This window comes from Chanodichthys erythropterus, chromosome 10 (genome assembly GCF_024489055.1).
Source record: "Chanodichthys erythropterus isolate Z2021 chromosome 10, ASM2448905v1, whole genome shotgun sequence".
Taxonomy (NCBI): domain Eukaryota; kingdom Metazoa; phylum Chordata; class Actinopteri; order Cypriniformes; family Xenocyprididae; genus Chanodichthys; species Chanodichthys erythropterus.
Window position 1 is genome coordinate 60,316,348 of NC_090230.1, and position 24,978 is coordinate 60,341,325.

General features: G+C 39.2%; 1 protein-coding gene across 2 annotated transcripts in view; it reads right to left on the bottom strand.

Moving 5' to 3' along the window:
• Positions 1-24,978, bottom strand: part of megf10 (multiple EGF-like-domains 10) — a 143,730-nt gene that overhangs the window by 23,326 nt on the left and 95,426 nt on the right. For both annotated transcript variants that reach the window (XM_067398455.1, XM_067398456.1), the window contains exons 14-16: positions 24,644-24,790; positions 24,399-24,533; positions 24,077-24,205 (exon numbers count right to left, since the gene is read on the bottom strand). In XM_067398455.1, coding sequence (XP_067254556.1) covers positions 24,077-24,205; positions 24,399-24,533; positions 24,644-24,790 — 411 coding nt within the window. The remainder of the gene's footprint in view (positions 1-24,076; positions 24,206-24,398; positions 24,534-24,643; positions 24,791-24,978) is intronic.

The following is a 24,978-nucleotide window of genomic DNA, read 5'->3' on the forward strand; positions in this document are numbered from 1 at the left end:
TGCTTTTACTAGAGCTTGCTTCAGGCGATATTCACGCTCTTTCAGTCAACGAGTCCTGCATGGATTTTGGCCCGGGTGACTGCAAGGTCGTTCTCAAACTGAGAGAGGGTTATGTTCCTAAAGTACTCTCAACGCCGTTCAGAGCGCAGGTTGTAACTCTCTCAGCTTTTGTCTCTGGTGAGCCTACAACGGGGGAACCCCCCTCTTCGCAACCACTCTGTCCTGTCCGCGCTCTGCGCGTCTATGTTGAGCGCACCAGACAGCTAAGACTTTCAGAGCAGCTCTTCGTCTGTTTTGGCGGCCGCACTAGAGGACTGCCCGTCTCAAAACAGAGGCTTTCCCATTGGATTGTGGATGCAATAGCTCTAGCTTACATTTCACAGAATGTAGAATGCCCCATAGGTCTCCGAGCATATTCTACAAGGAGTATAGCTTCATCATGGGCATTGGCAAACGGTATATCCATTGAGGACATTTGTTCTGCAGCAGGATGGGCATCATCGAACACTTTTGCCAGATTCTACAATCTGGATGTTTCTTCGATAGCCTCTCGAATTCTGTCTGTACAAGAGAGCTAGGTTTGTTTAATATGTTCCTATTTAGTTTGCTGTATACTGCTATACACCAAGTGAGATGATGCCTTGTAATACAGAGCTTGCAGGCAGGCATGTTTTCTATAATAATACATCTTATTTGGTTGCACTAAGGTTAACCACTGCTTTTAGCAAGTCAAGTATTATTCAATAAGCGCCGCATTGCGCTTCGCTGCCGCCTAACCAATCCATAATGGTTGACCTCAGAGAGGCTGGTGTTCAACTAGGTCCGGTGGTCTTAGGCTTATGTGTTTTACGCAATTGGCTTAATGCTTATGCGACTTCACTACCATGACTCAGTCATATAATACAGTATTCGCAAACATGTTTATGACTTCCGCTCTGCCATGCTGGACGTCCTTCATAGTAACACGGCGTGATTTGACACGTTCCCCAATGCGTCAGCATCTGACGCGACGTCGAGAGACCGATATTGAAAGGGAATGTCTTTGGTTACTGGCGTAACCTCGGTTCCCTGAAATGAGGGAACGAGACGTCGCGATCATGCCGTGTTACTTGTACTCAGGATTTTTCATCGCTTGCTTATTCAGTTGAAAGATTCTGACGAAATGGCGCCAAGCGCTGCATCATATAGAGGGGCAGTGTCCCCTCACATTCGCACGCTTGAACGCCATTGGCTATTGCAGTGCAATAGCGCGATTCAATCAGGCTTCAGTATTTCTAGGAGAAAGGTGTTTCCCCAATGCGTCAGCATCTGACGCGACGTCTCGTTCCCTCATTTCAGGGAACCGAGGTTACGCCAGTAACCAAAGACGTTTTTTCATCTGGTGATTTGTATTTATTGTCATTGTACGCTCCTGAGCGTGACATAAAACATGGCGGCGACTACCCAGAATGCAACGCGCAGTGACGTAGTTTGCCAAGCTCTATAGACCCTTTTACTGTTGGTTTGTACACAATGATGACGTAGCAACGTATGCGCGCGCATTTTGGCAACGGAAGTGGTGTTTTTCCCCATAGGTAAGGTGTTAGCAACTCCGAAAGTGATATATATACCTACAGCTTCGCGAGCGGATTAAGCAACACAGACAGATAAAGTTATTTTAAAAAGTTGACTTTATCAAATGGTATCCGGCTATCAGATCTGTGTAGTCGAGTGGATAGAAGACGTTAGCAGATGGCCAAATACAGTAGCCAGATATATATACATAAACCAGGGCTCTCAAGTTTTAAAGACAGGCAAGAATAACAAATATCCAACAACATGACATGATTTTTAAAGTGACCAATAACATCGACGATGTAATACACAATAATTTATTTAGTGCTGATAAATTTATTAAGCCTATTTGGAGAGAGAGATGTTTAATGTGACAAAATGTCAGTCATGGTGTGATAACGAAAATATAACTTCTTTCTTTCTTTCTTTTTTAACGCCATACCAGCTTCAAAGGCTATATTCATGGCGAGAATAAAGTATAATTAAATCAAAGGAAGATTAAAAAAGATGTTTCAAATTTATTTCCTCTAAAAATCTTAAAACCATGCTTGGGCTCACTTGATTAAAAACCTTTTCAAAACTATCAACAGAGTAAAAACGGTTTCTCACAGGGGTAAATGTAATACAGTCTAAAAGGATATGTTTAATGGACAATGGATTTTGACAAGATGAACATTTTGGATGGTTTTCTCCTGAGAGTAAAAATTGGTGTGTCATTTTTGAATGTCCTATTCTACATCTTGTATATATAACTTGATTCCATCGTTCATCAAAACAGGAATTATGTTTTTTCCTCACATCAGGATTTATTTCACGCAACTTATTATTTAGACATTGATCCCATTCTGATTGCCATTTATTTTTGATGTATTCTTTTATCGTTTGTTTTAAGTCTGTAAAAGGTATAGAACACTTTATTGATTCTGTGGATAGTGCTTCTTTTGCTGCATTGTCCGCTTTCTCATTTCCAGCAATTCCTGAGTGTCCAGGTACCCAGCAAAAGTAGATGTTAAAAGCCTTTGATTTCAGCATTGATAATGTAATGAAGATCTTGACTATTGTTGGATGATCAGTTTTCATATTTTCCAGTGAATCCAGGCATGATTTTGAGTCAGTCACTATTAAGAATTTCTTCTGTGAAGATAAATTTTAATGCCAACAATAAAGCGTTTGCTTCTGCTGTGAAGATTGAACTTTGATCTGGAATACGTATTCCTTGATGTACTTCATTCGTAGCAAAAGCTGCCGCTACCTGGTTTCCAGATTTGGATCCATCTGTGTATATTGGAGTATACTGGGGATAAATAGCTCTTATTTCTAAAAATTGTAGCTGATAATCATTTGGGTGTGTTTCAGATTTTTGATTCTTTGATAAATCCCACAAAATAAAGGGTTTTTTGATATCCCAAGGAGGAATTTTGCAAAAGTGGGTTTGTTCCAGGATGTTTAAATCTAATTTGAGATTTTCCAGATGAGGTTTTATTTGTAGACCAAATGGACGAATATGATTTGGTTTTCTTTCATACATTATTGAATACTGGGTTGAAAAAACTGCTGGATGTGCTGGGTTTCCTTTATTTGTTTTTAATTTAATTGCATATTGTAAGGCCAACTTTAATCGTCTGTTTTCCAAGGAAGGTTCATTAGCTTCTACATATAGACTTTGAATTGGTGATGTTCTATAAGCTCCCAAAGCTAGTCGTATGCCTTGATGATGTATAGTATCCAAGGATTGTATGTATGATTTCCTGGCAGATCCATATACAATACTTCCATAGTCCAACTTTGATCGGATCAGTGTTCTATACAAGTTCATAAGTGATGTCATATCTGCTCCCCATTTAGTTGTGGACAAAACCTTTAAAATGTTCATGTCTTTAGAACACTTCTTTTTAAGCATTTTAATATGTGGAATAAAGGACAGCTTATTGTCAAAAATTATGCCAAGGAATTTAGTCTCCTTTTCGACTTTAATGGGAGTTCCATCCAAAAATAATTCTGGTTCATTGTGTAATGAACGAAGTTTACAAAAATGCATACAGACAGTTTTTGTTTGTGAAAATTTAAAGCCATTTCGTACTGACCATGAGAGCATTTTATTTATTTTTAGTTGGATTTTTCGTTCAATAATGTTAATATGCTTGCTCTTATAACAAATGCAGATATCATCTACATATAAACTACAAAGAACATCAGAACCAATAACTTGAGCAATACTGTCAATTTTAATACTAAAAAGAGTTACTGATAGAATACTTCCTTGAGGAACTCCAAGTTCTTGTTTATGCGGGTCGGACACAGTATTGTCTACCTTAACTCTAAAAATTCTATTCGAAAGAAATCTTCCAATAAAGATTGGCAGACGTCCTCTAAAATTTAGTCGATACAAATCCTTTAAGATTCCATGCTTCCAGGTGGTATCATAGGCTTTTTCCAAGTCAAAAAAAACAGCTACAGCATGTTCTTTTTTAATAAAAGCATCACGGATATAGCTTTCAAGAATGACAAGGTGATCTGTTGTGCTTCGACCTTTCCTAAAACCACATTGAGCCTTACTTATAAGTTGTTTGGATTCCAGAAACCAGACTAAACGATCATTTACCATCCTCTCCATAGTTTTACATAAACAACTAGTTAAAGCTATAGGTCTATAATTTATAGGATCACAATGGTCTTTTCCTGGTTTAGGGATAGGAATAATTTCAGCTTCAAGCCAAGAAGATGGGATATTTCCTGATATCCAAATAGAGTTAAAAGTTCCCAGAAGCTTCTTCATAAAGAGGTGAGGCAAGTTCTTTATAAATTGGTAATGAACTTTATCTGGTCCAACCGCTGTATCATGGGATTTCCTAATTGCTCGTTGTAGTTCTTCCATGGAAAAATCCTGATTGTATGGCTCTAAATTATTTGAACTAAAATTTATTTTCTCTTTCTCTTCTTGAATTTGGAATGTTCTAAAAGCAGGAGAACAGTTCTCAAAAGATGAATTCTTTTCAAATGTTCTTGCTAGAATATTTGCAATATCTTGTTTTGAAGTCAAGAGTAAGTCATGTTGCTTGATGTGCTGTATTTGCGAACCAATGGTTTCACCCTTCATTTTCCGTATCAGATTCCAGATTTTGGTTGATGGAGTACTAGGTGATATACTGGCAACAAAACTTCTCCAGCTTTCCTTCTTAACTTCATTGATGGTTCTTCTTGCTTTTGCTCTAGCAATCTTGAGTTTAATAAGATTTTCAGTTGATGGATGTTTATAGAAAAATCTTTCAACCTTTTTCCTTTCTTTGATAACCTCTTTACATTTATCATTAAACCATGGGAGTTGTTTAGATTTTTTGTTTAATGATGTTTTTGGGACTGTATCATTTGCAATAGACATTAGCGTTTCTGTAAAATTTTCCAAGGCGTCTGGGCTGTTCTCCACAAAATTTGCAAATCTCCCATAACATAAAGTTTGAAATTGATACCAGTTAGCTTTTTTGATTTTCCATCTTTGTGTTTTTGCCTCTTCTTCTTTTCCTTTAATAGTAACTATTATTGGAAAATGGTCACTTCCGCAAAGGTCATCCAATACTTTCCATGATAAATCTAAAAAAACTTCTGGTTGGCATATTGTTAGATCAATTGCAGAGTAAGTTCCATGCCCAGGATGTAAATAAGTATTTGACCCATTATTTAAAAGACATAAGGTATTATTATTAATAAAGTCTTCAATCTTCTTTCCTTTTGTATTACAATGATCACTGCCCCACAGTATATTATGACTATTAAAATCTCCCATGAGAATAAAAGGAGATGGAAGTTGATTTACAAGATCATCTAGGTCTGTGTGTGTCAAATTTAAGTCTGGAGGAATATAAATGGAGCATATTGTAATGGTTTTCTGCAGAGTTAGTCGTACTGCTGTCACTTGTAATCTACTATTAATACTGATGGGACTATGGATTACATTATTTCTTACTAATATTGCTGTACCACTAGAAGCTCGTTTGTCACTGGGACCAAAGGTGGCAAATATTGTAAAATTTTTAAAAGAAAATTTACAATCAGTTGAGAGTTGTATTTCCTGAAGGCATATTGCAAGGGGGTCAAAAGTTGTAGTTAAACGCTGTAATTCTGTGAAATTTGCTCTGATACCACGACAATTCCATTGGATGACAGATTCTTTCATTACCTGTTAGGAAGAACAGGAACATTTGTCTTAACTCTTCCTTTTGGAGATGGGCTTCTACTATAATGTTCCTTCTCTTTCATTTCCACATCTTTTATTTGTCTTGTCTTTGATGTTTCTTCTTGAGATGCTTTAGATTGAGAGTTTGATTTCTTGTTGCTTTTACTTGTCCTCTGATTTCCAGTTTCTGAAATTTGACTGAGGTTCATGTCATGAGGTTTATCTTTGTACATCCAAGTGATGTCTGTCTGGCAATCTACTGACCTCACAGATTTACTTGCAACAGAAGCAAAGGTTTTATTCAGAGTAAAAATAGGTATCGTAGTCACTTGTTTTTTTGCTTCGATATAACTGATCTTCTTTGTACATCTGATTTTTTGTATTTCCTTTTCTTTGATCCAAATGGGACACTGTTTTGATGCAGCCGAATGATCACCTGAGCAGTTACAACATTTTGTTGGTTTCTCACAACTCCCCTTGTCATGACCTTCTCCACAGTTACAACAGATATGTCTGTTTTTGCAACTATTAAATCCATGTCCATACTTTTGACAATTGAAACATCTCAGAGGATTAGGTATATATAGGTCTACGGGGACACTCAGATACCCAATCTGAATTCTTTCTGGAAGGAGTGGTTTAATAAAAGTGATGATGTATGTATTAGTTTTAATTATTCTTTCTTCTCTTTTGATTATTATTCGTTTCACATTTGTTACTCCTTGAGTTTTAAGTTCATCTGTTATTTCTTCTTCATCTACATCATCCAGTTCTCTAGTACGAATTATCCCTTTACTATAGTTCAAAGTTGGGTGAGGTGATGCCTTTATCCGAACTCCTGCCAGCATATTAGCATGTAACAGGTTTTCAGCATTTGCCTTTTACAGCATTCAACAAGAATTTGTCCCGAACGTAATTTTTTCACTTCTTTAACAGTTCCTGCTATTCCTGCAATACCCTTTTGTATGGCAAAAGGGGATAGCTTGGTGATTGGGAGATCTGAAGAGACAGATTCAATAGTAATAAACTTTGGCCAATCATCATTACTCGACAGAGTAAAACCTCTGTTTGCTGCACTGGTATCCGTATCAGGTTCCAAAAAACGTTTTTTTGAGTTGTGTTTTGTAGCCATATTTAAATGTTTAAGTTTCATCATCTCTACTCCCCACCCACCTCGGAGCCCAAAAAAGGGATGCACATTGCCGCGGATCTCCAGCAGATTATGCATCAGGGATATAAAAATGGTATACTCAAGCAAAGTAAGCTATCATTTGCTCAAATCGCTTGATTGACCCTAAGCCAACGCCTTCTGGGGATATATATTGTAAAAAATGTATTTCCCAGGGCATGTCTTGACCAGCCGATTGATTGGATCGAGCCATTCCAACCTCCCGTCTAGGTGAAGTAGGAGCCAAAGTACCGTGTTGAAATAATGGAAACCTCAGTAAACCACATTTCTCAGGGACCAGGATCTCTTCCTCCCCCGACACGGGTCGCAACTCACGGCAAACGAGTTGTCCCATTTGGGATATTTATGATGTGTTTATTTCCAAATTCTTTCAGTGTGATGATGTAATAGTTGCACACAAGAATATAAGAATATAATTGTAATTAAAAATAACTGTAACCCTAGTAAGGGGGGCTAAAGGGTTGTTCTCTCTTGCCCAAGGAGAAGACCCTAGCACTACGGAGGGAAGGAGCGTGCCACTGTTCCTATCACGGGCTACCAAAAAACCTGGGTCCCGTGCCGTACCCGGGAAAATATAACTAGGTCTAGACTACTGAGCAGGTGTTTTAAGTGAACAGGCTGTAAAACTGTTGACTAAGTTCAGACACTCATGAAAAACTGATGCTGATTATCTGGGAAACATTCTCTAACAGCAGTCAAGTTGTCATTGTTTGTGTCAAACAAGCTGTGAATTTGTTGTAACATTAAAATAGGAGATCATGACTTATTCTGTGCTCAAAGTGATGCTCAGAGCTCCAGTGTTTTCCTCTGTGGGTGAACGAGGATGATGGTGAACAATAGAGTGCCCCAGGGATGACGCGTTTTTGTAGGCAAAACCCGGAAGCGAGTTAGCATTTTAGGACTTCCGGTTCCAACGCCTTAAAGTCTATGGGTTTTTTGAATGGGTTTTTGCTAAATCACCTGAAATAAGGTCTGTGGTTAACAAAGCCTCTAAATACTTTCACGTTTTGATCTATGAAATAAAACACACCAGTTATAACCCACTTGTGATTTTTTAAACTTTTACTGTGTCTTAAAATCGGCGGTTGCTAACAAATTGTTAAAAGGGACTACTTACTTTGGCGAGGACATTAGACGTCATCATTAAAAACCAGGATATGTTTTTTTTTTTTTTTTTCATTGGTTGTTGCGTTAAATCTTACCTAGATACAATAGTGCTATTTTCTGATTGGCTACTGTGTAGCCTCTTTCTTTTTTTGATTGGCTGATAAGTGGCAGGCTACTCCAGGGGAGACGCGCTTGATTCCTGCCCGGCGTAGCGGCATATTAAATTATGAAAAATAGTTTTTCTGCGTGAGAAATACAATGTGTGGCGGGAGTGCGTGACAAAAGACCGAAATGAGAGACTGTCACGCTCAGTGCGTTACACTTGAGAGCCCTGAAAAACTTTCAGAGTTGCTAACACGTTAAAACCAATAGGCAACAACACCACTTCCGTTGCCAAAATGCGCGCGCAACTATTTGATCATGTGGGCTGTAAAAGGGTCTATAGAGTGCCCCAGGGATGACGCGTTTTTGTAGGCCAACCCGGAAGTTAGCAGCGCACGGGTTCCTCGACTGAAAGCCTATTCATTTTTCCCATAGACTTTTGGAAAATCGCAGAAAATAAGCTCTGTGTTTAACAAAGGGTTATGACAGTTACATGTTTTGTCTATCAAGATAATCTTTACAAGTTAACACAACATTTATAGATTTTGAAGCCTAAATAAAGTCGTCAGATATAAAAGGCTAACAGTAGGCTATAAACGGACTACAGCACACCATGTTCGCGGATCAACGTCGTCACCACCAAGCATCCTCAAACTTTATTTAGAAAACAACTCTATTTAAAAACATGCTCACTGATTAGATATGCGCCGAATATCAATACTTATCCACTTTTTCATGAGAAATGCTGTCCAAATGTCCTGTTTGGCATGATGACGTCTAAAGTCCCCGCCAAAGGAAGTAGTCCCTTTTAGCAATTTGTTAGCAACCGCCGAATTTAAGACACAGTAAAAGTTTAAAAAATCACAAGTGGGTTATAACTGGTGTGTTTTATGTCATAGATCAAAACGTGAAAGTATTTAGAGGCTTTGTTTACCACAGACCTTATTTCAGGCGATTTAGCAAAAACCCATTCAAAAAACCCATAGACTTTACGGCGTTGGAACCGGAAGTCCTAAAATGCTAACTCGCTTCTGGGTTTTGCCTACAAAAACGCGTCATCCCTGGGGCACTCTATTATTAGGCTTGTTTGTATGGGAAGCCAAACACACCAAAAGTGGTACGAGGCAGCGGGGTGTTACCATAGACTGTAAAAAAAATATGGACGTAGCGTCCGTGACGTCACCCATAGAGTTCTGAACAGCAGTTTTGAACATAAACAGTAAAAGTGAAGCCCATTTTTAGCGATTTTTAGCACTTCCGTTTCTGACGCGCAGACTCACACTAAATCTTGATGACGTCCGCAACCTGTCTGATAGATGTAAATCTTCTAGTAGCTGTGCGTGCAAACTGCCATCGTTAATCTTGCAGAGACGGCGAGCTTGAGCGGGGAGTTCTTTGGCGTGAGTGAGCAGGAGTAAGTATTCTGATTAATTATTTTGTATAGTATTTTAAAATGTAACGCCAGTACGCCATATTAAGATAATCTCCCCGACTGTCTGCGAGCTTCTCCTCCTATCTGTACGGTAATTTCTCTACTATGCGACAGAGAGTCGAGTGGTTATGACGCAATCGTTAGCTTATTTTTACAAAAACTGTTTCTACGGGGCCATAATGTAACATAGAAGGTAATGGAGCCCTTTATACATTGTCATGTATCTTTGGAAATAAATAATGGACAAATGGAGTCTTTAAACGCCTCAGATGTAAAGTTATTCACTGTCAAAGTGACTTCAAAATGAATGGGAGTCAATGGGGATGCTAACGCAAGTGAAGTTCTGCTACAAGATGGCAGCACGCGGCCGACTTCAACTTCCGGTCTATTTCCTTGGGCACTGGTTTTGAAGCGAAAATGAGGCCGCGGCCATCTTAGCTGCGCGTCATCGAGCGTCACTCCCGGATAACTGAAAATGGGCAAAGAGGCGGGGAGGTGGTTTGAGCTGATGTGATTGGTTGCTGAAACCACGCCCGCCTAGCTCGACGTGACCACGTTAGCAAGCAAAGGAGCTATCTATCTAGATACTAAATTATTAATAAAGATAAGTTTTAACATCAGAAAGTTCTAAAGGTTTACTGTCAATTTACGGTGTTTTTTTAAGATATAGATGCTCCAACACCAGTAATTTGTGTTGGGTGTGCAAATAACAACATGGAACATCAAATGGGACTTCATACCTTTTATAATAGAGATCGCGAGATGAATCCAATCTGTGGCACTTATATAAATGTCCATTGCAAAAAAAAAAAAAAAAAAAAAAAAAAAAAAACATTTCACATTTCTTCTGAATGATCTGCTCTCTGTCATCGTTCTTCAAGAAAGGATGCAATCTGAGCAGCGATCGTATCTAACAAACAAATGAGCCTGTGTCCATAGTATATTTTTTTCAAAATAGTGCAGCAGTTTTAGTTATAATATCCAAGCAGTGCTGTCAGAGTTGTATATCCTCCTGGTATTGTCATTGTAGTTAATCTCGCAATCAAAACTTTCAGCCAATGCCACGATCCAACAACGTGTGTTGTGTGTCTCTTCCCCATGCACGCACACAGACACACATCAGTTTCGAATATTATGCAGCAAGCCATATTTTATAATTGTATAAAATAATCGAGAAAAAATGCACAAAAACGGCTGAGATGCCAAATTCAGCGGCAGCTGAGGTAACATGACGCCTACCTGTCACTCAAGTGACCATGCCCTTAATTATGCAGAACTTTAAGGCTTAATATAATTTAAATGGATAAGTTATAAAAAAAAATTCACCCCCCTCAGAGTTGTCATGAAGGGCAAAAATAGCAGTATAGACCAAAACCACAATTTGAACCTACTTGTAAACATGTTTTTTTCTGCTATAAACTTGGCCAATTTAACATGGGACTCTATGAGATTCTGCTCTCTTTTGGAGCCTGTCCCTAGCGGCCAGTCGATTAATCGCAGTTTAAGTTACTTCCGTATTGGCTTCACGACAGAAAGGGGGAGGTTGCCGCTTGGGTGTTACAAAGCTCGCGCCGCGCTGACATGTCAGGTGTGTTCGACATCGGCTGCGGCTGGATGCAACCGATCGGCGAGAGTAGCCGCGTGCAGGCGGGGAGGAGCTGAAAACGGAGACGTGAAGTCGGACACTTTCTGCTTCTCGTAATGACGCTCACGCTGCGTTTGCATACTTTATCACAGCTGAAGTGAAATAAATGCAATATTTGACTAATTCACTGATGTTTCAGAGACCTTTTCATTCAAAACTTTATGTACTGCTTACAGCGTCTGTTTTTACAAGAATAAGTTCAACATAAGCATATGTTATTTAAATAACAATGTAGTGGGGTCTTTGTTTTTTATCCGTTTTATTTTGATAAACATGACACAATACAACATCGCGACTACATGAAAAGAGCTTTAACTGTTATAAAAACAGATTTTTGAGCATTAGTGGAGCTGAAGACGTGACAATAAACACGAAACACACGTGATCGTTGTCATGCGGTGAATCCGGCCAATCATGAAACAGCTGTGTCGTCATCAGCGCTCGTGCAGCTCCTCTTGAGAAACTGCGCTGGCTGCCTCAGGCGGCTGATCTCGAATCGCTCTCGCGGTACTTTGAAGCCATACGTCACAGTCACATGGCGTCGGCGCTGTCTCAAGTCGGACAAAATTTCTAACCGGCATGCACTGCTTTAAGTCAGCCGCCGATCGGTCTGTGCGGCGCTGCATCAAGTCGAACAAGCCTGATATCTGCGCGGATCAATGGACCGAGCCGCGCGACCAACTCGTCAGCGCAGCGCGGACGTGTTTTCTAGCGCCACCCAATGGGCAGCGCGGCGCGAGCTAATAGGCTTGTTTGAGATGCGCCTGGCCTCGCCTGAAGTTCAGCCGAGAGTAGGCGGCTGCAGTGAGGGGAGGAGTGAAAAAAGTGCAGGCAAGACGGACAATTCTCCTTTCTCGTAGTGCATCAGACACCTGCGAGATTAAGGCGGATATCGCGGGATTCACACTTGTGCGCTGTGTTGCTGATAAACTGGATGTAATTTACATTCTGTTGCTTTTATATGAAAATAAACATAATGAACAAGACACCCAAAGTACTTGATATTTATTTCCATTCGAAGGATGTGTGTATCAATCATTTTTATTTTAATTACAGACATGTTTTTATATATTTTTATAAATATAACAATCACATAACCCCCAGAGAGATCGCACTGTCAGAGACTTTTGGAATATTCACACATAATGTATACGCATAAAATCATGGTATTAGTGTTTCAAAATCAAACATTTTAAAAGAGATCAATACATCACGGTTGTTTAAACCAATAAGCTTTAAGCTGTGTCGTCATCAAGTCGTTTCCCATCGTGCTTTTGGTCAGCGCAGTCGGTGGAGAGCAACTGCGCTCGACTGCAGAATCCGACACGTCCGCCTCGCCCTCGCGAGAGATTTTTGACACACGTCAGCATGACATCAGAGCAAGGCGGACCACCCTCGGACACATTTCTAACCGGCATGCATCTCGCGGTGATCACCGGTGATCGGTTCTGCGCAGAATTTGCTCATCTCAAACAAGCCTAGTCTCATCCAATAGTATCCAGCTGCAGACCCGCAGCACCAGTTTCAGAACCGCAGTTTCATGATGTCTACAGTATTTAACAACAATACTTTTAAATAAAGTCATTTTTTTCTGTTCATATAGGCCTAATATGCATAATATATCATGATGTACAAAGAGCAAAATGTTAAATAAGCCTATATGCTTAATGTCAATGAATGGATACAAACACAGTCGTGTATAGGCTACTGCAAGAATAGGCTACAACTACGCCGTTTTTATTTTTTAATTATTTTCTCCACGTTTTAAATAGGCTAATACAATGACACAGAGTTTGAGAAGATTTATTTATTTTTTTTTTTTATTAATTCAAACATATTAATACATGTGTAACATTTGACTGTATATTTGATCGCATTATTTCCTTCATGTTCAAATTGTTACACATAATACTTACATTATGTAACGTAGGCTATTTAATGTCAAATAAAAAATAACCATTTAAAAAAAAGCCTTGAACAAGTAAAACGTGTTGAAAACAAATAGGATATAAAAAATGTCTAAAATAATAGGATTAAAACATATTTAAACTGCTCATAAAATAAAATAAAAACAAGCAAAAAACAAATAAATCATCTTAAAACACTTAAAGATTATAAGCCCATATCATGGCATTTCTGCAGAAAACCCTGTCTTTTCATCCCTGAAAACAAAATGAATAAGTTTTATTAATATTTATTTAATATTAACACGATACATATCTTTGACAAATGCAAAAAAATCTTTAATGATAAAATGTAAATGATTCAATAGCCTAGCAGACACTTAGTAATACAAATACTTAGTAATATAAATATATAAATATAAATTCGTTCACCACATCATGACAGAAATATCATACACTCACCATATACACCTTCTGATGTCTCATTGGCTTAAATGCATGTTTCACTTGTTCAAGGATTTGGAATGATTAAATACATTTAGGCTTATATCTTGACATTAAATGCCCTTTAATGCCTCTGTGTCTTTAAACTATTTGTCAGAAGTTCACAACATGAACATAAGGAAATAATATCACATACAGTCAAGGGAGACATTTTACTATATGGTTACACATTTATTAATATATTTTCAAAATTATATGGTTAAAAGTATTTGTTCACAGTTTATACAAATTAGTTCATGCCTTCAAACAACAAAACATAGTTTGCATTATCGATTAACTTGGTAATTAAAACTCCTCTTTGTACATCATGATATCTTATGCATATTAGGCCTATATGAACAGAAAAAATGACTTTATTTAAAAGTATTGTTGTTAAATACTGTAGACATCATGAAACTGCGGTTCTGAAACTGGTGCTGCGGGTCTGCAGCTGGATACTATTGGATGAGATTAGCTCGCGCCGCGCTGCCCATTGGGTGGCGCTAGAAAACACGTCCGCGCTGCGCTGACGAGTCGGTCGGCTCGGTCCATTGATCCGCGCAGATGACATGTCAGCGCCGCGCGAGCTTTGTAACACCCCGCTGCCTCGTACCACTTTTGGTGTGTTTGGCTTCCCATATGTTTGAGATGCGCCTAGCCTCGCCTGAAGTTCAGCCGAGAGTAGGCGGCTGCAGTGAGGGGAGGAGTGGAAAAAAGTGCAGGCAAGACGGACAATTTTCCGTTCTCGTAGTGCATCACACACCTGCGAGATCAAAGGCGGATATCGCGGGATTCACACTTGTGCGCTGTGTTGCTGTTAAACTGGAAGTAATTTACGTTTTGTTACTTTTATATGAAAATAAACATAATGAACAATACACCCAAAGTACTTGTTATTTATTTCCATTCGAAGGATGGGTGTACCAATCATTTTTATTTTAATTACAGACATGTTTTTATATATTTTTATAAATATGATAATCACATAACCCATAGAGAGATCACACTGTCAGAGACTTTTGGAATATTCACACATAATTTATACGCGTAAAATCCTGGCATTAGTGTTTTAAAATCAAAATTTTTTAAAAGAGATCTATACATCACGGTTGTTTAAACCAATAAGCTTTAAGCTGTGTCGTCAGCAAGTCGTTTCCCATCGTGCTTTTGGTCAGCGCAGTCGGTGGAGAGCAACTGCGCTCGACTGCAGAATCCGATGAGGCCGCCTCGCCCTCGTGAGAGGTTTTTGACACACGTCAGCATGACATCAGAGCAAGGCGGACCACCCTCGGACACATTTCTAACTGGCATGCATCTCGCGGTGATCACCGGTGATCGGTTCTGCGCAGAATTTGCTCATCTCAAACAAGCCTATTGCCTACCACATTAATCTGACGTCGCTAGCTTGTAATCTTTGAATCTAAATCGCTGTAACGCAGTTGGATCTCGCTGGTTAACTTGTTATCAGTCTCGCGCGCTCCTTTTTTAACGCGTTCATCAAACAGCTGTGGTAACTCGGATCGGATCAGTCTACAAACACGGTGAGTCATGTCATCCTCTCCCTCAGTCATCTTTTGCACAGTCTGTAACATGTTTAGTGTAGCTCTCTCTGTCAGCGACGAGTGATTTACATGTCATAAATGTAAGGAAATAGTCAGGCTGACAGAGAGAATCTCAGAATTAGAGACACTCATCCAAACTTTAATCGAGGATAGTAGGAACGTAGGGGCCTCAGATACTGTTTTGGATGCTACTAGCTTAGTGAACTCTGTACATTGTTCGGTTCCGGCTGTTGAGCCCGCGCAGCAGGGCACTTGGGTAACGGTGAGGCGACCTAGCCGTGGAAAACACCACTCTTCCGTTCCAGTAAGAACATCAAACAGGTTCTCCCCACTCAGTGACGCACCCACTGAGAATCTTGTTGAAAGTGCCCTAGTCATTGGCGATTCTATTACACGGAACGTGAAAATAGTGACACCAGCCACCATAGACATGTTTGCCGGGAGCCAGAGCACCTGACATCAAAACAAATTTAAAAGTGCTGGCTAATGCTAATCGTAAATACTCTAAAATTATTATTCACGTCGGCACAAATGATGTTCGACTTCGCCCGTCAGAGATCACTAAAATTAACATTAAAGAGGTGTGTGAACTCGCAAGTACAATGTCAGGAGAAGTAATTTGTTCTGGCCCTCTTCCTGTTCGTCGGAGTGATGAGATAGTTAGCAGATTATCATCACCCAATGGCTGGCTGTCTAAGTGGTGTCCACAGAATAATATAGGTTTCATAGACAATTGGAAAAGCTTTTGGGGCAGACCTGACCTGTTGAAAAGAGATGGTATTCATCCGTCCCAGGATGGTGCTGCTCTTCTCTCTAGTAATATGGCACATAGTCTTATAACTAAAACATGACAAACTGGGGCTCAGGACAGGAAGCAGACAGACTGGCTAAACCGACTGTCTGCTAGCTGCCTCACGTTACAGAAGTCAGATAATTCCCAACACATAGAAACTCTCGCACATAGATATTATCACATAGAGACTGTGTCTTTATCCCGAATTAATGAAAACAAAAAACTTCCAAACCCATTTAATAGTAAAAATTTAATTGATGTTCAACAAATAAAAAATAGAGATAATAATGATAAACAAATGATAAAGCTTGGGTTGTTAAATATTAGATCACTTTCTTCAAAAGCACTTATTGTAAACGATATTATCACAGACAATAATCTAGATGTGCTGTGTTTGACAGAAACCTTGCTAAAACCGGACGATTACATTACTTTAAATGAGTCTAGTCCTCAAGGTTATGATTATCGACACAATCCTCGACAGAAAGGCAAAGGGGGAGGTGTTGCTGTAATTTATAGTAATATATTCAGAATCATTCAAAAGAATTTCAAATATAATTCCTTTGAAGTGATGGTGCTTTATGTAACATTATGTAAGTTGACATTTGTGCTGGCTACTGTATACAGGCCACCAGGGCACCATACTGACTTTATCAAAGAATTTGCTGATTTTCTATCAGAGTTAGTACTGGCTGCAGATAAAGTCCTTGTTGTTGGTGATTTTAATATCCATGTAGATAATAATAAAGATGCATTTGGATTGGCATTTGCAGACATTTTAAACTCTATTGGACTTAGACAACACGTGTCAGGACCCATTCATTGTCGTAATCATACCCTAGATCTAATACTGTCGCATGGAATTGATATTGATGCTGTTGAAATTCTACAGCAGATCGATGATATATCAGATCATTATTTAGTATCGTGTATACTACAGTTAGCCAAGGCTACAAAACCACCACCCAGCCATAAATATGGTAGAACCATCACTTCTACCACTAAAGATTGCTTTATAAATAATCTCCCCGATCAGCCTTAGTATACCTGACAACTTAGAAGAACTCGATGCTGCAACAGAAACTATTGGCTCTCTCTTTTCCAGCACATTAGATGCAGTTGCTCCTTTACGTCTAAAGAAGATTAAGGAAACTAATCCAACGCTGTGGTATGATGAGCACACTCGGGCTCTAAAACGAGCTGTGAGAAAAGCCGAACGTAGTTGGAAGAAAACAAAACTAGAAGTTTTACGCCTTTCGTGGAAAGAAAAAATGATTGAGTACAGAATGGCTATAAGAAATGCTAGATCTACTTATTTTTCAAATCTCTTAATAGAAAACAAACATAATCCTAGGTATTTATTTGACACAGTGGCTAAATTAACTAGAAACAGAGATTCAACTGCTGACGTTTCCAAAGAGCACAGCAGTAATGACTTTATGAACTTCTTTACTTGCAAGATTTACAATATTAGAGAGAAAATTAAAAACTTGCATGTCTACAGTTTCGCTTCAGACAGTGCACTGTAGTGTCCCTGAGGTAAAACTATAATCATTCACCGCTATAGGAGAGGAAGAATTATCTAAACTTATCAAATCATCAAAATCAACAACATGTATGTTAGACCCAATGCCGACTAAACTACTGAAAGAAATGCTTCCAGAGGTCGTAGGTCCACTTCTTGATATAATTAATTCATCCTTAACACTAGGATACGTGCCAAAAACTATTAAGCAGGCTATTATTAAACCTCTTATTAAAAAACCTCAACTAGATCCGAGAGATTTAGTAAATTACAGGCCAATCTCGAATCTACCTTTTCTGTCAAAGATACTAGAAAAGGCAGTTTCAACACAACTGTGCTCCTTTTTAGAAAGAAATGGAATCTGTGAGGATGGCATGATTCAAATCGTACTTATCTGACCGTTATCAGTCTGTAGTAGTTAATGAAAAGATGTCGTATCGATCACAAGTTCAATATGGAGTACCACAAGGCTCAGTACTAGGACCGTTGCTTTTCACTCTGTACATGCTGCCCTTAGGAGAGATAATTAGGAAGCATGGTGTTAGTTTTCACTGCTACGCTGACGATACTCAGCTCTATATTTCCTCGCGCCCTGACCATAGACTGTAAAAAAATATGGACGTAGCGTCCGTGACGTCACCCATAGAGTTCTGAACAGCAGTTTTGAAGCGAAAATGAGGCCGCGGCCATCTTAGCTGTGCGTCACCGCACGTCACTCCCGGATAACTGAAAATGGGCAGAGGCGGGGAGGTGGTTTGAGCTGATATGATTGGTTGCTGAAACCACGCCCGCCTAGCTCGACATGACCACGTTAGCAAGCAAAGGAGCTATCTATCTAGATACTATCTAAATTATTAATAAAGATAAGTTTTAACATCAGAAAATTTTAAAGGAAATTTTAAGGAAAAGAAAATTTTTGAGCAGCGATCGTATACAAATGAGCCTGTGTCCAAAGCAGTGGCGTAGCTCATTATTATGCAGGCCCCCCCCAGATTTCTGAGCGATTTTTTTTATTTTTTATGTTGATTTGTTACACTGATGCATATGCTGCGCGGTAAAATGCAACATCTGTTTTTAGACTTATTGGTTAGATTATTTCACGTGTTGCGCGTAGCTTTTGCTGTTATTATCTTTGCGTGTGAATGTTCGTTATTATGCGGTGAGTGACAATGTGAAGCGGCGCCCGAGGCTTCCAGGACGCGCATCTCAATGCAGTGAAATCCGGTGGGTGCTTGGGCTTCTAACTCTACATTCGTTTTAACCAATAAAAAAATCGTTAGAGAATCAAGAACCTCTTACTGCAGTGCACACAGCTTTCTTCTCGTCATTATAGTTAATTTGAGGCGTTTCGCTCTCGCGCAGATATTGCGTGCGCGGCTATGCGCGCTCAATCTTTGTTATATGTAAATCAAACATGCTTTTTCTTTAGAATTGTCTTTTCTCCTGGATTTAATGTTGCTAGAACCTATTAACCATCAAACTTACATAACTGACTGTTAAAACAACACCTATAAATTGTAAAGAAATTAAGTATATTTTTATAATAACTCCATGTACAAATTATATCATTTTCAAACTTAGCCTACTTTAGTCAGCCAGCTATCTAGATATTTGTATTATTTATTTAATATATATTTTTAAGGTTATATATTAAAAGTTAAGTGCTTATTGTAGCCTAAATGCTTATTGAATTATTATATTTAGCGAACCACTACTGATCATCAAATAGTACAATATCAGCATGAGTGTAATCAAAATGGTTTATGGTCTGGTCTATGTATCCCTGCCTCTGCTGAATTATTTTTGTCCCTGGTGGGGATAAAAAAATATATATATCCCTCCCGGGTGCATATAAAATACCAAAAATAAAAATCATTTTTTTTAAAACATTGCCAAGTAAAACGCTGCGTTTATATAGAACTGTCTCGTTACGACACAACAAACGGGACACTTTTCAGAGGCGCATTCCGACTTCGCCTCAGCGCCAGGCGCAAGTCAAACGAGCGCGGAAAAGATGACGAGGGAGCTTCAGTTGAACAACAGTGTATGAGATGTTGTCAGGCTATGTCGGTAAAACTCAGAAAAAAATAATACGACTGTCCAATCAGTCATTATACAGTGCTCGTGGCGTGCACTCAAGAATTGCATGCGCAAATGCGCCGGCGCGCGCTGCATAATTACTTTATTATTGCTAAAATAAAGCGCAATAGAAACTACGAGCAATGAACGTCGTTTGAAAATGAAATTGCCAAACATGCGATTAAAGCTGCCTCAAAACTGTGCATGCATGCATGTATTTGTTGACGTGGTTTTGAAGCTATTGTTAACCAATTTGTTGGTCTTAATGTCTTAAAAATGCACATATATACAAATCAAAATTTTCTCGGGGGAGCATGCCCCCGCCCCGTACCCCCCTAGGAAACAACATTTTATGACCTCGGTATTATGAAACTCTGCGTACATGTTCTATAAATTATATCTAATGAAATCTGAGGTAAACGTGTATTTCTACAAATGTGCGCACTTTGAGAGTAAAAGTTTGTATATATAGTATGCACTGTGATCAAAAATAAATGGGACCAAGCGCGATTTAATGTAAGGTTTGTGTCTCCTTATTCTATTAATAACTACCGATTGATTTTGCATTTCTTTTAGAAATTAAGAATTATTAGTGTCATTGTAGTCATTATTAGTGTCTCATATATTTATATACATATTATATATATATATATATATATATATATATATAGCGGCCCCCTCATTTTTAGAAAAAATAAAATTCTGGCTACGCCACTGGTCCAAAGTATATTTTTTTCAAAATAGTGCAGCAGTTTTAGTTATAATATCCAAGCAGTGCTGTCAAGAGTTGTATATCCTCCTGGTATTGTCATTGTTGTAAATCTCACAACCAAAACTTTCAGCCAATGCCACGATCCAACAACGTGTGTTCTGTGTCTCTTCCGCATGCATGCACATCTACGACACACATCTCGAATATTATGCAGCAAGCCATATTTTATAATTGTATAAAATAATCGAGAAAAAAAGCACAAAAACGGCTGAGATGCCAAATTCAGCGGCAGCTGAGGTAACATGACGGCTCACAGACAGCAGCGCACTCTACCTGTCACTCAAGTGACCACGCCCTTAATTATGCAGAACTTTAAGGCTTAATATAATTTAAACGGATAAGTTATAAAAAAATTCACCCCCCTCAGAGTTGTCATGAAGGGCAAAAATAGCAGTATAGACCAAAACCACAATTTGAACCAACTTGTAAACGTTTTTTTTCTGCTATAAACTTGGCCAATTTAACATGGACTCTATGAGATTCTGCTCTCTTTTGGATGAATCGCAGTTTAAGTTACTTCCGTATTGGCTTCACGAGAGAAAGGGGGAGGTTGCCGCTTGACCCTGACGAAACCTACAAATTCACAAAACTAACAGAATGCATAGCTGACATTAAAAACTGGATGACAAGAAATTTCTTATTATTAAATTCAGAAAAAACTGATATCCTAATCTTTGGACCAAAAACTTCCTCACGAAAAAACCTTGAATACTCTCTAACACTTGATGGGTGCTCCATTAAATCTTCGTCCTCAGTTAGGAACCTGGGTGTGCTCTTTGATACCAATCTTTCATTTGAAAGTCATGTTTCTAGTATCTGTAAAACCGCCTTCTTCCATCTAAAAAACATATCTAAATTACGACACATGCTCTCAATGACAAATGCGGAACAGTTGGTTCATGCATTCATGACCTCAAGACTAGATTACTGTAACGCTCTACTGGGTGGTTGTTCTGCTCGGCTTTTAAACAGACTACAGTTGGTCCAAAATGCGGCAGCTAGAGTTCTTACTAGAACCAGAAAGTATGACCATATTAGCCCAGATCTGTCAACATTACATTGGCTCCCTATTAAACATCGTATAGATTTTAAAATCTTGCTACTTACTTATAAAGCTCTAAATGGTTTAGCTCCCCAGTACCTAAGTGAGCTCTTAATGCATTATAGTCCTTCACGTCTATTGCGATCTCAGAATTCAGGCCAGTTGATAATGCCCAGAATATCAAAATCAACTGAAGGCGGCAGATCCCTTTCCTATTTAGCACCTAAACTCAATCTTCCTAGCATTGTTCGGGAAGCAGACACACTCTGTCAGTTTAAATCTAGACTAAAAACACATCTCTTTGCTCTTGCATACACATAACATTATCAATACATTAACATTTTTCAAATCCGTTAAAGGATTGTTACGCTGCAATAATTAGGTCGGCCGGAACAGAGAACATTTCCTATAACTCTAGATATACCTGTACATCAGAATAAGAATGGCATCTACGCTAATATCAGTCTCTCTGCTTATCCTGAGGTTTGCCGGGTGCTGGATCCAGGCCGTATCCAGATCAGATGGAGAACCTGTGTCTGGACCTGACTACAACGTAGCCCAGGAGACAATGGGCCTACAGATCCAGTTCTGGCTGCATCTATAATTCAGATTTTTAATCCCCGTATCCGCTTACATATATTTATATATAATCTATTTTTAATCTCAATAATAAAAAATGTATAATTCAGATTTTGATGTCCATATCCATTTACATATATTATATATATCTTCTTATATTTTTTCCCTCCTAGGACTTTTTTCCCAGTGTTAGCACGCTGGGTTTTTCTCCTAGGGGGGTTTTTCCACCCTTGGGAGTCAGCCAACATTGGCTTAATGTAGCATCATCTTATATATGTTACACATTACCACGCTTGCTTGTACAGCTTATTTTTAACCACTTCTCTTTTTTTTCCTTCTAATATGTAAAGCTGCTTTGAAACAATTACCAATTGTAAAAAGCGCTATATAAATAAATTGACTTGACTTGACTTCTTGTCAACGAATCCTGAATTTTTTTTATCAGGGTTTCCACAAAAATGGTAAGCAGCTGTTTTCAGAGTAATTAATAATAGAGCACCATTAATAATTGATTATAAATGAGCAGTAAATCAGCATATTAGAATGACCTCTGAAGCATCATGTGATGCTGAAGACTTGATGCTAAAAATTCATTCACAAGAACAAATTACATTTTAAAATACATTAAAATAGAAAACAGTCACTGTATTTTGATCAAATAAATGTATCCTTGGTGAACATTTAAAAAATCTTAAATGGTCTAAACCAGGGATGGACAACTCCGGTCCTGGAGGGCCAGTATCCAGCAGAGTTTAGCTCCAACCCTAATCAAACACACCTGAACCAGCTAATCAAGGTCTTTAGGATTAGTAGAAAGTTATAGGCAAGTGAGTTTTTAATCAGGGATGGAGATAAACTCTGCAGGACACTGGCCCTCCAGGACCAGAGTTGTCCATCCCTGGTCTAAACCTTTGACCAGTAGTGTGTATATACAGTAACATCAGCAGATCATGTGTATTTCATTAATGCTCCTCTTTATGATCAGCAGGGGGCGCAAGAGACCACAGACCCTCAATGAGGTCAAAGCACAGAAGACATAAAGAGTCCCATTTAAAACCTTTTTTGTTTCTGATGCTCCTGAGTGATAAATTGGGCAACTTGGTGTCTAGTGTCACTGAGCAGTCTTTATATGGATGATCCACCTACAGGAGATGAGAGTTAAATGTTCAGCTACATCAGCTAAGCAAATTAAAGAGCTACATCAGCTATGTATCAGATCAGTGTTGGAGATCCAACAGCTGCTACAAATCCCAAATTAAGTTGTTTGAAGAGGGAAAACAATCCAGACATCAGGCTTTCCTACCAAACCCACCTGACTCCGAGATTCAAGCCTGACATCTGCAGAACTGTGGTTAAGTGCGCTTAGCGCCTTGAGAGTAAGAAAGGCGCAATACAAATACAATGTATTATTATTATTATTATTATTATTGACATGACAGAAAGTGCCTAGACAACCACAATCTCCTCAGACACCACCTTTTATTAAAGGCCGACATTAGATTTCTGATCATCAGGTGACTTAAAGAAATTGTATTGTAACCTGATCAGTTGAGCTAAAGTTGTTGAAAATGATGCGAATCAAATAGCCCAGCACTCACATCACATACCAGCATCACTATGCTGAACTCTGAAGAACCACGTTTAGTCGGTCAGTATTTTGGAAGATTTCCTGAGAACACAGCAAAAACTATAAAGGGTGAGACACACCAAGCTGACGGTCGGTCATCGGCCTACATCGGGCTGTCGTTGAACATCTGACAGCTCAGTTTTTGCATTGTTCCAGGTTGTATATCAGCAGTCATAGTGCCGGTTTCCCATTTTGAATGATGAACATAGAATTATTGCCACCTGCTGGTATTGAGAGTTATTTTCTCTCAAGCAGACGCTGACCGTATGTGCTAGTTGGCCATTGGCTCTAAGTCTTTACAGTGTGTTTAAGCGCAAATTTTTAGCTCAGACGCACTCAACACGAGGCGACAACACAGTTGGCTTTCGTTGCCACTAGTTCTTTGGCGTGTCACGACCTTAAAGAAGTGACTCTAAATTCTACATTGAGCCTGACATAAACTTCTGATAGAGCATTTATAAGTTGATCACATTTGAAAGAGCATTGAGTGAGATAATACAGAATACTGACGCTGTGAGCAGTCACTGCCGATCCAGCCGGGGTAACACTGACATGAACCGTCAAAGGGTTTACATGTGCCGTTATTAGTGCAGGTGCAGCTCCACGCACAGTTCTTGCCAAACCTGCCACTGGGACACACTGCAGACAGATAAACAGACAGACCAGGACACCAATACCACGGCTTAGTGAGAGAACTAGACATACAGATACTGGAAAATGGGAATGGAAAACAAAAATAACTGAAAGAATAAATGCCGTTGCAGAAGACACACTTCCCAAATTATTAGAGGACTGCTGTACTGTAGTAGTGAATGAGAGAGGCTTTTCTTGCCTTCGTTGCAGAGCGCCCCTTTAAAACCAGGCTGACAGTCACACTGGCCGGTCACATGGTGACAGGGGCCACTGCTGTGGACACAATGTGGACACGCCTGGCTACAGCGGTGGCCAAAGAAACCCGGAGAACAGACTGGGAGGGTGACGGGGAAACATCAGGAGAACAAAGCAGATGAGAAAACCGACATGTTGTCAAGGGACAGACACATGAAACAGACACACGTGGTGTGTTTGAGTACTCACTGCGCTGACAGGTGGTTCCTCTGAATCCAGGCGCACACTCGCACGCGCCCTCGTCGGGTGAGCACGACGCTCCATTCTTACAGTTACAGGACAGGGAGCAGTTCGGCCCCCAGCGGCCCTCAGCACACATGCTGTCACAGTGAATGCCTGTGAAAAACACACACACACATGCTGACTAGATATTCCCACAAAACACTGACATATGTTCATAATCATATGGACATTCACACACATGTCACACATGGACGTTAGAATCACAGATGACCATCTCTTTGATATACTGATTCAGAAAACTTCACTCCTTACAGCATTCAAGGATTATGTCCTATATGATT